We start from the raw sequence: 18,557 nt of genomic DNA on the forward strand, positions 1-18,557 counted from the left end.
TATTTATCTTCTTCAATTTTCCATTTCTAGTACTCATTTCCACTGTAGGGTGAAAGTTAAATTAATTAAGCAGTAGCCCTTGAGTTGTAACAGAGTATTCTCAGTGCCACCCGTAATAGAAAAGTAAGAGCTTCACCACCTGCATGTACTGGACGGGTACAGTAACGCAACGGCAACGCAAGTCTAGGTCACTCCTCATGGCGTGCGTCTCTTTTTCTCGGGTGCAAGTTTACTGCGCTGGCATTATGCCGGCTTGCAGAAAATAACGTACCAATTTTCCAAAACAAGAGATAAGAAGAAGAATAAGACTGGTGTACTTTCATAGTCGACTCCAATGGAAGTCCACAGTGCTCGTAGAATTTGTTCCTTAAACTCCCACTAATGTTAGAGCAAGGATGAAGAAGTGTGAGGTTAGATAGATACTGGCCTCAATAGTTATGTAATGCGCTTGCAAGTTGCTAGTTGTACTGCAACACAAATTTCTGCTGAATGATTGAGTTAATCTTAAAGAGCATTGGTTACAGACTATGTCTTTCTTTCTTCATATAGGTTCTCCTTCCAAACGAACAAGGAGGAAGGAGCTGGCTAGAGCGGCCCGGCAACGGAGGATCGAGGCCACTGTTGCGGAATATCGGCGGCTGGTGGCCCTGGAGGACGTGGAAAGTGTGCAGTCGACAACTACAACAACGTCGTCTGCATCGGCCTCCGTGGCCCCACGGGCTGCCACCCAGCACAGTGGTCCACCCAGACTGAGCCGGGCTGCCAAAGGCAAACGCCACCGCCGAGCAGCAAGGCCAACAGCTGCCTCTCACAGGCATTGCACCTGCAAGGCAGTGAAGGCACGCCTGCGCCGCACTACCCTGATGGTGTCCCGCCTTCAGCAGGAGCTCGCCTTGCTCCGCGAGGAGCATGATGCCCTGGCCCAAAAAGTTAACAGCATCCACCCATAGTGTCCCTTGCCCCTTTTTTAGAGACTTTTGGGGGGTGGGAATTGGGAGTTGGGTTTTTGGGGACTTTTGAAGGACAATCGTTGGGGTTAGGGAGGGTCTTGCGGGAGATTATTTTGTTAGGGATATAAATATACTTTTTCAAACTTTATCTGAGCATACCTGTTTTTTACTGCTTGCCTGGTGGGTGGGGGTTTAACGTTGACTGTTTTCCTGAAAGTTTAGTTCCATTTTCTTCCTTTAAGTGTAAATGCCCAAATGTTTTCAACACTAAGTGCCTCTCACAGACTAAGTGAAGTGAATCCAAGAGTCCTAGGACTTTAGTAGTACTACCTTCAGTCTCTCGTCTCTCGTACTAATACTCCATTATACCCCCAAACCACCAAACGCTTATCTTACCTGTAATTTGTGTTTGAAAGTAGGGCTAGACCCAGGGCTGGCTCCACGGGAAACACCGAATAACGTTGGCAATCTTGGTCGGATAAAATTTCCTCATAGCGGTGGTACTAGTGGTGTGACACAGTGGCAGTTGCATGCCTATGAAAAAAAAGAAAATGAAATCTGGTTTGTCCTCCTGAGCAATTCAACGGTACAACTGAGAATATAGCAGGTGACAGAAGTACAGTAGAGCAGTGCCACATTGTAGCCTAACAAATGGTAAAGTATAACTACTAATTCGGTTGAAGTTCTTTCACATTAGCAATGGTTCTTTGTCAAGCAGAGTAAGAATATATCATCAACAACTGTGGAAAGAAAGAATGCGACAGTACAGGGCCTGTGTGGAATTATTGATAACGATATTCAACATAAGGTCTCTGTAGCCAGATACCCGAGAGCCTTGCTGGTCACTATAAATCCATTCACAACAACACTCAATGGGGTTGGTCTGGAAGGTGTCAGGTTTACTCCCCGTGATCCAGTCGATGCAAATATGGTTCCACCTCCAAATGTCACCAACACCCAGAAGTGTAAACACAGGGTGTTCGAGGCATTAGGCGGGGGAGAAAAATAACAAACTAAAATAAAAAATGTGGGATGGGTAAAGGTAGGGTCAGCAGGGAAAGGATACCTGTAACAGAAGACAAGACAGGCATCAGTGAAGTGCTGTCCTAACATACAAGGGTACTCTCATATAGTCTGACTAAATAACCAAGGAAGTAGACAAGTACCTGAGCACCAAGAAAACATGACCTTGGATAGGAAATACTATAGCCCTTCTGCCACAATCTGTGAGGAAGGCCTAAGAAACACATAAACATATAGTTAACGAATACACTCCTGTCGCACCAAACACACTCGCGTTATACTAAGACATCAAACCCACTACTCACAACATACCACAAACTTGGTAGAGGACTCAATGTACAAAGGGGGTTCCAAATAGTCAAAGCAAAGATGTATGGTCCAACAAAAAGGAAGAGGGAAACGGTAGTGTGTAGGAAGCAAGAACTACAACACTGCGCTCTCTAAGTAATGACCCAGTAGAGAATCTTTGGTGAAGGTCAAACAGAAAAACGTAGTTGCGACCACCACTGAATTCTGCCAACAACACACCCCACGGTGCACTACACAAAGAGAACTGGGGTAGCCTGTAGTTACCTCACTACATGCCCAGTTATGGAGGTCCTTTGAAATACACAGTTATACAACGGAGACGCGTAGTTGTCCTTACTACCGCGCTCCGTTTTAATAGTACAAAAACGATCCCCGATGTGAACGCTAACACGTGGTATAGACCGCCACTGTGCTCCGCCACACACAATTCAACCAAACAGGAATTCATCAAAGGTAGAATTCTGTTAGAAAACAGTCACAGAACCTCCCTTAACAATCCGTTCAGGCAGTAATCAGCTGACCGCACGGGCGGCCGAAGAGTTTAGAGCGGCTTTACCTGAAGACGCGTGAAGTCCGTCTACCGCCAAGGACAGAACACGGAAGCGCTCCCCACTGAGCCTCAGGGGGGGGGGGGGGGGGAAGGTGATAGTCCACAGGAGACACGATAGAAAAGCATGCAGAGCGTCCGCTCTCATGCCGGTGCAGAACAGAAACCAGAATAACGCGCAACAGGAAGCGCGTCTGTTCCCCAGATAAACTTCCTGCAAGTCTCCCGCCTACTCATGGGAAATGTAGTTTCATAGTACGGTAGGCGCTTAGGGGCTGCGTAACCTGACAGAAGGTATAGTAGATAGAAAAGGAGAAATTGCTTTTTTTCTAGGTGTCCCCTCACTCACCAGGGTTGCCCCTTGGTGACATGCTTCATCATTGGGGCCATCCCAGTCCTCTACGGCCTGGGGCGTGCTGCGACTTGCGAATTACGTAGGAGCACTTACAAATGACTATGTGTGGTGCAGATGTGATAGTGGAGTGGACTAAGTGATGTGTTAAGGGATCAATTTAGAAGCCTAGAGAGAGCCAAGAAATGCAGTCACAGTCAGAGAAAAAGGCAAGGGATACTGTATCTATGTGGTTGTAGTGGTCCTGTTGGAAGTGGTAAGTAAGTTGCCTGCAGAAAAAAAATCCTCCTATTAGCGGCACTCCTCCATTGCAGCCGACGCTTCGTCCATCGATGTTGGTCACCAGAAGACACCCTGTAAAAAAAAGCACAGCATAGACAAACAATTGAACATAAACAATTCTTTGGGTACAAACCTATCCATCAATCTTTGAAAGTGCATGCACTACTGCATGCATGTCAGTGAAAAGTAAGTAGTACATTCGACAACTGTGGAAGAAAGAATGCAACAGTAAAGGGCCTGTGTGTAAATTATTGTTAACGATATTCAACATAAGGTCTCTGTAGCCAGATACCCGAGAGCCTTGCTGGTCACTATAAATCCATTCACAACAACACTCAGTGGGGTTGGTCTGGAAGGTATAGTAGATAGAAAAGGAGAAATTGCTTTTTTTCTAGGTGTCCCCTCACTCACCAGGGTTGCCCCTTGGTGACATGCTTCATCATTGGGGCCATCCCAGTCCTCTACGGCCTGGGGCGTGCTGCGACTTGCGAATTACGTAGGAGCACTTACAAATGACTATGTGTGGTGCAGATGTGATAGTGGAGTGGACTAAGTGATGTGTTAATGGATCAATGTAGAAGCCGAGAGAGAGCCAAGAAATGCAGTCACAGTCAGAGAAAAAGGCAAGGGATACTGTATCTATGTGGTTGTAGTGGTCCTGTTGGAAGTGGTAAGTAAGTTGCCTGCAGAAAAAAAATCCTCCTATTAGCGGCACTCCTCCATTGCAGCCGACGCTTCGTCCATCGATGTTGGTCACCAGAAGACACCCTGTCCACTGCCTGCCTGATGCTGAATTGTGGCTCGCTACTGTGAAGCCTGACTCCATCCTTTTTTCCCCATTGCAGAGACTGAAACCCGGCCTGTAATTATTCAACGAAAAACAGGAAGTGATATAATATTACAACACCACTGATAAATAAATATAAGGTATGTAGGCTGTGGAGTGCAAAAAGTCACAATTTGTTTTTCCTAGTAGACAGTACAATGTTTTTGAAAGTGCGTACTCTGAGTCACCTTTTGAAGGATAAATAAGTATGGGCAAATTAATGTAGCGGATCTTGCCCCTCAAGCTAGGTGTACTGTAAACTGTGTTTTAGAACAAAATTAGATCTTCCTAGCAGTGCTCCCACCCAGACCCTTACTAAAGCCAGTCGCAAAAATGTAGAAGACCCCCAATCAAATCTCAAAAAACGAGGCCTAGCAGAAAACTGGTGACAAAACTTACTTTGAAAGTAAAAGTAGGCCGAAGTACCCTAATTACCCATTACCCACCGTGGATTGCATTCAAACCACTTGCAAGCAACCAAGCAAAAGTAGCCATAGCCAGCATCGCTCCAAGACTCGAAATCCCCCCCACTCAAACACATGCAATAGAAATACTGCTAACCCTAACGAACCCTAAGTTAAGAATAGTGGCAAAGGCTTTCTTTAACTATGCCAAATCCCCCCTTTCCCACCATGGATTTTCTTCAAATGACTTGCAACCAAAATTACACATTCTCACGAGTGCTCTAAGACCCCAGAACTCAGTTTGAAAAATCTAGAACACCCCGAAACACATGCAATCCTGCTGCTAGGGCTAACCCTAACGAACCCTAAGTTACAAAAAGTGCCAAAACTAAAGGCTTTTCTGCGCGGATTTTGTCCCAACCACTTCTACCCGGTATTAGACCTTCCCAGGAATGCCCCAAGACCCGGCAACCCACCCGCCAAGAAGCGTAACACCCCCAAACAGGCCAAAAGCAAAATCTCATACTTGCAATATTTCTGGGCCTTCGGTCCAAACGCGCTGCGTAGCTAGGCCATAAGTCGGGGTTGGCACGACGGATTTCCTGAAAAGCAAATGCAATCAAGATTAGAGTGTCCCAGCAGTGCTCCCAGACCACGAAACTCACCCGCAAACAGACGGAACCCCCCCTAAGAGCACCTCAAAGGCAAGCAAGTCATCAAAAACACAAAAAAAATTCCGCCTGGGATTTGGTCCAAAACACTTTTATCCGGTATTAGAGCTTCCCAGCAATGGCCCCAGAGCCGTCAACCCAGGAGAAAACGAGTAGAAGACCCCCAAACAGCCAAAGAGCAAAAGTACAAAAATGGGGACTTAGTCAATTTTTCACAAATTTCCCAAATCACTCCGCGCGCGCTCTGCAGCTAGGCCCTAAGTCCCCTCTGCCACCATGGATTTGCTTCAAACCTCTTGCAAAGTAAAGTATATATAGCCAGCAGTGCTCCCAGACCACGAAACTCACCCACAAACACCAGGAAGCCCCCCAAACAGGCCCCCGAAAACGCTACATAGAGCAAAATGTCAGAAATAGCCAAAAAAAAATCGGCCTGGATTTTGTCCCAACCACTTCTACCCGGTATTAGACCTTCCCAGGAATGCCCCAAGACCCGTCAACCCACCCGCCAAGAAGCATAACACCCCCAAACAGGCCAAAAGCAAAATCTCATACTTGCAATATTTCTGGGCCTTCGGTCCAAACGCGCTGCGTAGCTAGGCCATAAGTCGGGGTTGGCACGACGGATTTCCTGAAAAGCAAATGCAATCAAGATTAGAGTGTCCCAGCAGTGCTCCCAGACCACGAAACTCACCCGCAAACAGACGGAACCCCCCCTAAGAGCACCTCAAAGGCAAGCAAGTCATCAAAAACACAAAAAAAATTCCGCCTGGGATTTGGTCCAAAACACTTTTATCCGGTATTAGAGCTTCCCAGCAATGGCCCCAGAGCCGTCAACCCAGGAGAAAACGAGTAGAAGACCCCCAAACAGCCAAAGAGCAAAAGTACAAAAATGGGGACTTAGTCAATTTTTCACAAATTTCCCAAATCACTCCGCGCACGCTCTGCAGCTAGGCCCTAAGTCCCCTCTGCCACCATGGATTTGCTTCAAACCTCTTGCAAAGTAAAGTATATATAGCCAGCAGTGCTCCCAGACCACGAAACTCACCCACAAACACCAGGAAGCCCCCCAAACAGGCCCCCGAAAACGCTACATAGAGCAAAATGTCAGAAATAGCCAAAAAAAAATCGGCCTGGATTTTGTCCCAACCACTTCTACCCGGTATTAGACCTTCCCAGGAATGCCCCAAGACCCGTCAACCCACCCGCCAAGAAGCATAACACCCCCAAACAGGCCAAAAGCAAAATCTCATACTTGCAATATTTCTGGGCCTTCGGTCCAAACGCGCTGCGTAGCTAGGCCATAAGTCGGGGTTGGCACGACGGATTTCCTGAAAAGCAAATGCAATCAAGATTAGAGTGTCCCAGCAGTGCTCCCAGACCACGAAACTCACCCACAAACACCAGGAAGCCCCCCAAACAGGCCCCCGAAAACGCTACATAGAGCAAAATGTCAGAAATAGCCAAAAAAAATCGGCCTGGATTTTGTCCCAACCACTTCTACCCGGTATTAGACCTTCCCAGGAATGCCCCAAGACCCGTCAACCCACCCGCCAAGAAGCATAACACCCCCAAACAGGCCAAAAGCAAAATCTCATACTTGCAATATTTCTGGGCCTTCGGTCCAAACGCGCTGCGTAGCTAGGCCATAAGTCGGGGTTGGCACGACGGATTTCCTGAAAAGCAAATGCAATCAAGATTAGAGTGTCCCAGCAGTGCTCCCAGACCACGAAACTCACCCACAAACACCAGGAAGCCCCCCAAACAGGCCCCCGAAAACGCTACATAGAGCAAAATGTCAGAAATAGCCAAAAAAAAATCGGCCTGGATTTTGTCCCAACCACTTCTACCCGGTATTAGACCTTCCCAGGAATGCCCCAAGACCCGTCAACCCACCCGCCAAGAAGCATAACACCCCCAAACAGGCCAAAAGCAAAATCTCATACTTGCAATATTTCTGGGCCTTCGGTCCAAACGCGCTGCGTAGCTAGGCCATAAGTCGGGGTTGGCACGACGGATTTCCTGAAAAGCAAATGCAATCAAGATTAGAGTGTCCCAGCAATGCTCCCAGACCACGAAACTCACCCACAAACAGACGGAACCCCCCCTAAGAGCACCTCAAAGGCAAGCAAGTCATCAAAAACACAAAAAATTTTCCGCCTCGGATTTGGTCCAAACCACTTTTAGTGCTTCCCAGCAATGGCCCCAGACCCGTCAACTCACCTGCAAAGAGGTAGAACAACACCCCCACAAGTGCTGAGTCTTTCTTCATTGGGCGTAAACCAGCCCTCTGCTTTGATGGAAATAGGAGTCTGGAGGAGGAGGATAGAGGAGCATGTTCTTCTGAACTTGTGAACCTGAGGAATGCAGACTGCGGCACCTTCAAATAAATTAGCAAACAAGTGAAGACAGTTCTGCTGATGGGCTTGTTTTTGTGATTATCTGATTAAAGTTTGAATTATATTAACTGTGCACAACAAAGAAAGACAGACACACAGGAATAAAAGTGAATAAGGATGAAAAAGAAAGTTATTGATTCGTTGTCTCATTTTCAGGGCTCGAAGTCGGTATCACGGTCCAGGAATAAGAATAAGGCTTCGTCATCATACTCTGCAAATTCAGGCAGGGTGAGCTCAGTGTCACCTGACAGAGTAGAAATTCCCTCATCTATGTTGCTGTCCACCTCCTCTTCATCCGGCACGCTCTCTCGTACTCTGAAATCTGGTGGTATGAGGTGCTGATTCATCTTGATCATTGTTAACCTCTCCACATTTTTGGGCGAGAGGCGGCTCCGTTTGGGAGTTACAATCCCACCAGCCGCACTGAAAACCCGTTCAGAAGACACGCTTGCGAGTGGGCAAGACAAGTAGTTTAAAGCCAGGTTGGTGAGCTGTGGCCACAATTCTTTTTTCCCATGCCAATACGCCAATGGGTCAGAATTAACATAGACCTCTGTTGAGTCATTCAGATAGTCCTTCACCATCGACTCAAGGTCCTCATCCAAGGTTCCTCCACTTTGCTTAGCTCTTGCTGTGCCTCTGACCTTTTGAGAACCAAACCCACGCAGAGCTAGCCAATCCTCTTCAGCCTCCAATGTTTCTGTTGTCTTTCGTGCAGATGATCCGGTTGCCGGTGTCTTTAACGGCTGAGAGGTCACTTGTGCCACAGCCACAGGTGCAGAAGTGGATTGTTTTGACTGGGGATGGCCTGCTGATGTACTGCCATTTCCTTCAATTTCCAGCCGTTCTGTTTCAAACTTCTTGGCTGACAAGGCTAGCCAACGTTTGTACTTTAGAACATGTTCATCATCAAAAGGAAAGAATGCTTTGCCTGCCAGCGCCTTTTTGTAGCGTGGATCCAGAATAGTAGCACAAATGTAATGCTGTTCTGAGTGGATCTTTTTAAGACGTTCATCACCTTGTAGGAGCTCTAATAATTGCTCGGCCAGAAGCAAAGAGTCTTGGTTTTTATCTTTTCTAAACACAGAACACACCTCCTTCAGTTGGTCCTCCAGCATGTACAACAATGGGATAGCTTTTCCCAAATTAGAGTCCTCCTTGCTGACTGCACGCGTGAAGAACTCAAAAGGACGAAGCATGCGTGTCAGGCTTTCAACTATGTTCCATTGCGGCCCACCCATCCTCAGCTCCTCTGCACCCTCTTTAAGGAAATATTGATCGAGTTCCGTATACTGCTCATACAGACGCTCAAGCATGTAGAAGGTTGAGTTCCAACGTGTTACCACCTCCTGGATGAGTGCTTTCACTGGCATTTGATGTTGATATAGCAGGCTCCTCAGCTGCTTCCGGGCCTTAAAAGAATGGCTGAAATGCTTGCACATTTTTCGGCAGGTGTCCAATACACCGTACGCTGCACTGCCTTTATTACCCAAGAATTTTTGGACAACCAGGTTTATACAGTGCGCCAAACACGGCACTCTGAAATAGTAACCGTCCCTCATGGCCTTAACTATATTGGAGCCATTGTCCGTGGAAACATAACCAACCTTGCATTTTAGTGGGGACAGACAGTTAAGGACCTTTGTGTTAAAGACATCCAAAATGTTTTCTGCTGTGTGACGTTTCTCCAAACCAAACATGGCTAGTGTTGCATGTTTCCGAGCACCTTTAAAAACAATGTTAGTGTCAACACCTGAGTTTAGCTTTGCTTTAGCCCCTGAAAAAGAGACCCAGTGTGCAGTGATGCACATGTAATCAGCGCCTGCGCCACTGGTCCACATGTCTGTTGTCAGATGTATAGTGTGAACAGCACTCTTCTGCAAAGCTGCCCCAATCACCTTCAGAACATCTTCATGTAGTGCTGGAACCGCAACTCGGGCAAAATAGAACCGGCTAGGAACCTTCCATTTAGGGCAGAGCGCTGTCACTAATTCTAGAAAACCAACCCCTTCTACAAAAGAAAAAGGGAGAAGGTCCAGAGCTAGCATTTTAGCCAGCTTAGTGTTATACAGACGGGTCATTGGGTGGTTGCGTTCATATTGCGCTTCTGTAAACAACATCTTTTTAATGTTGCCCTGGACCAATGATTTACGGGATGATGATGATCTCTTCGACCCAGTTACGCTCGCTGATGAACTTTTCCGCATTGATGTCTCACTCTCTCCCACACTCTTAGTGTGGCTCCCATGGGGTGTGCTGACATGGGAACTGGGTGTAAGTGAAGTGTTTGAATCGTCTTCTTCTACCTCCTCGTCATCAGCAGATGAAAAATCAACGTTTTCATTACGTGCAATTCCGGCTTTCTTGACCGCCTCTAGGCGCGGAAACCATTGGACAGCGTGCCTTCTCTCAAGATGACCTCTCTGGCCTCCGGTACCATAGTTAGAACCAAGCTTACCACGACCAACTCGAAGCTTACAAAGGCTATAAATGGCTACGTTTTCCTTTTTTGGGCAAACACTAAAGAAGTCCCAAACTGGAGACTTGAAATGTCTTTGGGGGCCGGAGGAGGCGGCGATACTGGTGGTGGTGGTCCTGCTGCTAATGCCAGATGAAGTGGAGGATGTGGATTGCCGAACTTCAGTACGTTTTGCACTTTCACCACCACGAATTGAGGTCGAGGACGAGGTGGGTACCTTCTTGCGAAGAAATATGGAAGCGGTAGGTTTTGGTGTACTACTTAACTCCAAATCTAATGATTCCATTTCCATTGCCTCCTCGCCGACATCATCATCACGCTCAGCAGCTTCTCGGGATAGGGTCAAAATGTCTCTTTGCTGCATGCCCGGTGGGGCTGCAGTGACCTTTGTGATGACTGGCTCGTCGTCATCGTGAGAGGCTTCATCACCAGCAGTATCTGTCACTTCTTGTTGAGCCTCATCACACTCCATAGGTTTGAGTTTTTGGACGACCTTCCTTTTACGCTTAGGTACCAGTGTCAGATCATGGTGTGCCTCACTCTCAGGCTGCCGTGGTGGTACCCATTCGTCATCCAGATCATCAGAAGGCGGTGGGCTTGAAGAAGATGTAGACACCCCCCTTGATCTTTTCCTTGCTAGGGATGTGGAAGACAATGAATGATCATCAGGAAGAGTGGCTTCCAATGATACCTCGGCTTCATTGTCGATTTCCTGATGTGCCCCTACTTCGGGAGGAACAACTATTGTGGGCACTTGTGAACCTCCATGCACCTTTGCTTGCGCATCTCCTTTTGCTGCCTCTCCTTCCACATGTACTTGGGCGTGTACTTGCACATGGTGTTGTTGTTGCGGCTGTGTTGATTCAGGGACATTGCTGCTACTTTCTTGCGATGAGCCAACATCACTGGTCGATGGTGATTGGAGAAGTACACTGACTGCCTCTGAAGCACTCAAGGGCTTTGACTTAAGTTGGCGTGGTGGTGGAGGCACTGAACCCAATGGAGCAGGGGTGCTGCTCCCAGCTTGGTCCCCAGCAGAACCTGCTGCAACAGGCGTACTTTTTTTTTTGCTCCCAAAAAACGTGGCGGGTGGCACACCAGCCTCCTTGGTACCTTGCTTCTTCTGCTCCTTACTAGCAACTTTCTTGCTAGAGGAGCTACGGAGAACTTTCTTTGGGGGCGGGGCCATCTTCTTCAGAGCAGGTCAGACAGCAGGCCGCAGTTGCACGAATTGTAGAGTTGTCTGAGGCGAGACGTGACGTCGCGTGACGTTATGCTGCACACACACACCGCTGCAGGACTTCTTCCTGGCACTGGTGGTTCTCTTGAGTCTTGTGCACCTAAAAAAAATGGAAGACAGAGGAACATCAGTTCAGTTATAGAGCACAAAAAAAATCGAAAAACACTGCAAAATCAGCACAATCCCAATCCATCCATGCCCTCCATAATGTTTAAATTCAAGACAACCCACAGAAAGACTAGGCCCACGCAAGACTCACTAGTACCCCTGGGCATAAATAAAGGTTGAAAAGTAGGCAAAATGGTTGGAGGCCTAACAACAAAGCCTGCATTCAAAATGGCCACTTGCCTGCCAGCACATGGCCAGTGCCTGTACCTGCACTCAAAATGGCCACCAGCCACATGGCATGTCCCTCCCCATGAACACCCCCAAAAATCGAAAAACACTGCAAAATCAGCACAATCCCATTCCATCCATGGCCTCCATGATGTTTAAATTCAAGACAACCCACAGAAAGACTAGGCCCATGCAAGACTCACTACCCCTGGGCATAAATAAAGGTTGAAAAGTAGGCAAAATGGTTGGAGGCCTAACAACAAAGCCTGCATTCAAAATGGCACTTGCCTGCCAGCACATGGCCAGTGCCTGTAGCTGCACTCAAAATGGCCACCAGCCACATGGCATGTCCCTCCCCATGAACACCCCCAAAAATCGAAAAACACTGCAAAATCAGCACAATCCCATTCCATCCACCCTCTGCATGCCTCCTCTTTCTCAGCACGACCTGCTCTGACTCATGCATGTTTAGCCACCACTCATTTACAAGATCACCAGCTCTCCTTATTCCTCTGAAAGTCATACCTATGCAACCTAACAATACCTACTCTGTCTTCTCGAACTCATCAATTAATCCCACCAACCATGCACATAAGCTCACAGACCACCTCTAATGATCACAAATAACCACCATAAATTTACTCCATCACAAAGAAACTGGAATAACTGCATGAAATGTTTAGCTTTGACCTCATAAGACTAATCCCAAAAACTAACAGTAACTAATAACACTGAGCTCCCGGAGCAGGATACTGCCTGCTAAAAAGCGTTTTGACGCCTCATTAGGGTTATTAAGCGCTATATAAATGCAATATCAATACAATTACAATAGTCCAGCATGTTGATGGGTGCAAAGCAAGAGGACCTTCACCAGGTTCAGGTTGTAAGATGCTGACATAATTGTAATGTTGTTTGTATTTGTGGGGAGTTCAAGAATGGAAGGACGGTGCACCAGAATGGAGTCAGAAGTAAGCATGGGCGGAAAATCTGTTCCGCTTGCGGATTTTCGGTAAATTTGCAATCCGCGAGATTCGCGAATTTCACGCAAAATCCGCGAGCAAAACGGATTGGGTCAAAAGTTCAAGCTGACTTATGTAACTCTTTTAGAATGGCGCCGGCAAGCTGCCGGAGCCATTCAAATATAGTTACAAAAGTCAGCTTCAACAGGAAGCTCTAATAGATAAAGTAAAGCAGGTGCTCCAGTTGAAGCTCAAATTCAGTTACACAATCATTAATCACCCCAAACTTGGGGTGATTAATGATTGTGTAACTTAATTTGACCTTCAACTCGAGCACCTGCTTTACTTTATCTATTAGTGCTTCCTGTTGAAGCTCTTTGTAGCTATTTTAGAATGGCGCTGGCAGCTTGCCGGCGCCATTCTAAGTGGGGCTGAGGGCAGAAGGGCACAAAAGTGAGACAGAGGGCAGAAGGGGGCAAAAAATGAGTGGGGCAGAGGGCAGAAGGGCACAGAAACGAGTGGTACAGAGGGCAGAAGGGCATAATAAGCTAGAGGGTGGCAGTGATTAACCGGGCAAAAAAAAAAACACGAACACGCAAACACCCGTGAACACACAAAGCGGCCTGCGAACACCGGCGAACACGTAAAAATAAAAAAATCCGCAAATTTGCACAAGTTCGCGAAATTTGCAGATCGCGAATTCGCAAATCCGCAAATTCGCGGATCGCGAATTCCCAAAATTCGCCCATGCTTAGTCAGAAGTTCTCAAGGATAATCCAAAATTAATCTTGATTACGTCTTCAAATTAAAATCTTTTGTGGACATCAGCCAACGCGTTTCGTTCCTGGAGGAACTTCGTCAGGGCACAAAGCGTCTATGTCTGATATCCCGCAAGCAATTTTCAACAGACAGTAGTTTTCTCAATAACTGATATTTAACAATAATTTCATTGATTTGATTATTAGATTTCACAAAACTTCCACACGTCTCAATATCCCACAGTTTCACAATTATGTCTATTTCTGCAAGAGGTAAGATACCAGAACCTTAAAAGTAAAGAGAGTAATCACATCAAGATAGTGAGAATTCCAGGCATCAAAATAGGAGCCCAAAATAAAGTCCTCGCCTATGTAGATGTCACGACCAATCGTCCCACATTCCGACCATCGGTACCTGTATTTGTGGGGAGGTTTACCATCTGCTAGGATGCTGCAAGCTGAGAGACCTTTGGCATATTGCAGGATCAGAGCAGCCGTAACCATGCAATGTTGACTAAGGATTTGCATTGTAATTGTATTTATATTGCTCTTTCTAACTCTGACAAGGCGTCAAAGCGCTTTTCAGGAGAATAGCACACTACTCAGTAACCCGAAAGGATTTGGTTGGATTAGAATAGGGATGGAGTAATGGAGGGATAGGAAAGGGAAGAAAACCAGAAGTGATCATTTGTAGATAATAGTCATAAGTTGAGTCTGGGATGAGTAAAGGAGAGATGGTGGAGGGAAGAGCCTGTAGAAAGGGATTAGGTAGAAAGAATCAGAGTAGGAAAATGAGGTTTGGGATGAGTCAAAAAAGAGACAACATGAGAGAGAATTTAACAGAGGTGTTTAGGAGACCATAGTTTTAAACTGATATTTGGGGTGAGTCAGATGGTGTAGAGGAGGGAGGCGTCTAGGAAGGGTTATTGTGAAGATCATAGCAGTGGAAAGGGTTTGGGATGAGAGAGAGTGAAGAAAGAGGATACATTTGTAGAGGTGTAGGGTGATGGTAGGACAGAGTAAAGCTTTCAAGAGAGTAATTTTTTTTGTGTACAATAGGGCTAAAATAATAAATATATAAATACATGATTGCATAGTAAGGGTATATATGTTTAAGGAATATAATATATTGAGAATTGTCGGTTTGGTTTTGTGGAGTAGTGAGAGGAGATATTGCTGTGGTGGTTTTCTATGAAAGATTTGGATGTGTAGTACTGTTGGCGAGTGGTATTTGAATAATATGTAATTAAAGGGGTGGTTTGCCCCAAGAATAAAGATCAACCTCTCTCTTTTGTTAAAGCATGTATGCAGACCGTATGCAGTCATTTAGGATGCTTCTTTTAAAATAGTTACTTAAGTGGATAAGAGAAGGAGCAAACGGAATATTTGAACGTATTACTGTCAGTTGGTCTTTGTGAATTGTTCCCATCCAGTGAGACAAGGGGGAAGTAGGTGTTGGCAGGATGGTTCATCTCTGACTTGATAGGGCGGAGCAGCTGTCACCTACCACACTTGCATATCACAAAGGCTGTGCCTCAGCCCACTCAAAAAGGATTTGGCACTATTCTTTTGTGCCACCAAACAAGCTGGAGCCAGGGGTGGGAGGAAGGAAATTCCAAAACCCTCTGGGGACTGAAACCTCCAGAATCTTCTCTTACATCAAAGCAGATACCAAGACACCTCATGATACTTACCATCACAAAATACATACATATACCCACCTTTCAAAGCACACAAAGGAACAAACTCCAATGCCAAGCTATCACTCTTCCACCAAACCTAACACAGATACTGCAATACAGCACCTCTCTTCTAACCGCCTCTCATCCATTGGACAATTTAGAACATTACGACATGACCCACATGCTGCACCACCTCCCCTGACTCATACACCTTCAGCCTTTAACACACGCAAAAAATATAAGCAACATGCCACACCTCACAACTTTGCTTCCCCAAATCTACCGCACAACAATGTTATACCACAAAAGCAACACAGCACTCCAACTCATTCTCAAACACCATCTCCAACACATACACATGCAGACCCATCAAAATGTCTTCTTAGCATGCGGGATGAGGAACACGATAAAGAACAGCTACACGATTGCTATCCTACTACAGCTAATACCAGCACTAAAAACACACCTGCTACACACCCACACAATGCTGATCACTCTTCTATAAAACAAAGTTCCACTATCACCAAAGGCCACTATCTACACTGTCTACTGATAAATGCTCGATCCTTCTCTAAAAACAAGCATCACATCTACGACCTTCTCACTGATGCAAAACCAGACATACTATTCATAACCGAATCATGGTTGGGAGAGGATATGGCTCCAGTCCTGCATGAAGCCATTCCTCTAGGCTTTCAAATAATCACTCAAAATCGTATAGCCAAAAAAGGAGGTGGTCTAGTTGTTGTATTCAGGCAAACAATACATATCGCTAAAGTTGACAACATCTCCATAAAGAATTGTGAGGCTCTTCTAACAAGATGCAATCCTACACCGTCTTCCACCTGTAACTTACTGCTCGTTTACTGACCTCCACCTAGCAAGGCAACATTCCCAGACGCACGTCTAGACACAGTTTCAAACCTGATAACAATACACTCCAACCTGTGCATTCTGGGGGACCTTAACATTTGGTTTGATAAAACCAATATGACCCAGCCAAAAACAATAATCACTGGCCTAGACGCATTGAACCTGCATCAGATTGTCCCCAATACAACACACATCGCTGGACATATCCTAGATGTCATTTTTGCTAGTACTGAACTAATTAACTTTAAAACTATAACTCCAGTCACATGGTCAGACCACCACTTGCTTGCTTTCCAACATAAAACAACACTAAGCCATTCACCTAAAACTACCTTACATCCATCCACCTTTCGGCCATGGAACATACTCAATTTGGAACACTTGGAAACACAACTAACATCCAGTATAAATCTGGAAATCATAAATTCTGTTCAGAATCTATATGAGTAGCTACAGGAAGCTTTTGACATCCTGATACCACTCAAAACCACACAACAGAACAAAAGGAAAAAAGCGCCTTGGAGAAACATAGAAATAAAAGACATAAAACAACAAATTAGAAAGCTGCAAATAACCTGGCTCAAAACAAACGCCAAAGAAGACAAACTTCACCTACAAAAAATTAACAGATTATATAAGTCGGCTATCAAAAAAGCTAAGAAAAGGTACTATTCAGACAGAATTCAAAACGCTTAAATGTGAAAATAAAGAATTCTATAAAATACTCAATGAATTTCGAAATCCAAATTGCCTAGAAGGAACTCATCCTGTTACTCAAGATTTCACAGCCAAACTGGCAAATCATTACACGGACAAAGCAGACACGTTGGACTCGGACTTACAACAGAAACAAAGCACCAGCACTAACCCTTGTACAAAACAACTATCCAAGAATGCTCTAATCAAGCCTCTCTGTTACTTCCAACACATCTCACATGATAAATTTATGGACCTGGTAAAAGCAAGCAGGCCCTGCCGGCAGCCCTTCTGACCCCTGTCCGCCACAAACTTTCAAGACAATTCTTTTATCAACCTCTGTTGCCATTCCAGTAAGAAGAATCATCAACGATTCCTTAACTACTGGAATATTTCCAGAAGAACTCAAAAAGTCATACATACGCCCTTTACTGAATAAAACAAACTTATACCCGCTGAACCCCGACAACTACAGACCCATTACAAATGGACCTTTCGTGGGCAAACTGATAGAAAGAGCAGCGTTCGCCCAGATGTCACAATTCATTGAAGTAAAGGACATACTTTCAGATTTCCAAACAGGATTCCGTCTGGGAAGAGGCACTGAATCTGCCCTCCTTGCCATCTGGGATGACCTAAAGAATACAGTTGACCGCAACGGGGTTGCTGCGCTACTCCTCTTGGACCTCTCAGCTGCCTTTGACACGGTTGACCATGACACTCTGAAACAAAGACTTTATGAAGCCGGCATAGAGGGAACTGCTCTATACTGGATCACCTCCTACCTTCGAAACAGAACTAATGTCATCCACACCCAACCTTTTTCGTCCAAACCGTACTCCACAAAAGCAGGGGTCCCCCAAGGTTCTATCATCTCGCCCATGCTTTTCAACATCTACATGAAGTCTTTACCAGTACTGATCAATAAATTTCACCTCACGTTCTACAACTATGCAGATGACATGCAAATACTCCTTCAACTGGAATGCCCCAAAGACATTGGAAAATCACCAATTTTCAGCTGCCTCAGAGCCATGGATCAGTGGATGACTTGGAGCCATCTCAAATTGAATGCTTTAAAAACTGAAATACTCACGTGTGGTGATTGGAAAAATTACAACCCGCTTGCCGCATGGCCTGATGAACTGGGATCACTGCCTAAAGTATTGAAGGAAGTAAGAAACCTCGGAATGACCATGGACTCCAAGCTTTCAAAGAATGTCCAAGTGAATAAACTAGCAAGATCAAGCTTTGCTACTATAAAACCGCTGCGATGAATTTCCCTCATTTGGGATTTCCACACAAGGTCCAAGCTACTATCTCCCTTGTTCTATCCAAACTCGATTACGCCAATAGCCTCTACCACGGATCACCTTTAACGACCATGAAAAGACTACAACAGATTCAGAACTCTGCTGCCAGACTACTCTTGCATATCAAACCACGAGACCACACCTCCCCTGCCTTTAAAGCCCTGCATTGGTTACCGGTTGCCAGAAGATCCACGTTCAAGCTGCTTTGTATTACCCACAAAGCAATACATGGAATAGGACCACTCTTCATCAGGAATAAAATCACCAAACACATTCTACAAAGGAACCTACGCTCTAAAGGAGCATCTCACCTCAAAATCCCACCATACAAGAAAAAAACAATGGGTGGCACATCCTTCTCTGTTCAAGCAGCCAAACTACATAACTCTTTACCCCCCAACATAAGATTCACCGACAAGCACCTTATCTTCAGAAAACTACTCAAGATCTGGCTCTTC

General features: G+C 45.6%; 1 protein-coding gene across 1 annotated transcript in view; it reads right to left on the bottom strand.

The window, feature by feature from the left end:
* Positions 1-13,635: 13,635 nt before the first annotated feature.
* LOC147702372 (uncharacterized) overlaps positions 13,636-18,557 on the bottom strand; it is a 37,506-nt gene continuing 32,584 nt past the window's right edge. The window contains exon 2 of the mRNA XM_086929414.1: positions 13,636-13,823. Coding sequence (XP_086785540.1) covers positions 13,636-13,823 — 188 coding nt within the window. The remainder of the gene's footprint in view (positions 13,824-18,557) is intronic.

This window comes from Lissotriton vulgaris, chromosome 7, assembly GCF_964263255.1.
Source record: "Lissotriton vulgaris chromosome 7, aLisVul1.2, whole genome shotgun sequence".
Classification (NCBI taxonomy): Eukaryota; Metazoa; Chordata; class Amphibia; order Caudata; family Salamandridae; genus Lissotriton; species Lissotriton vulgaris.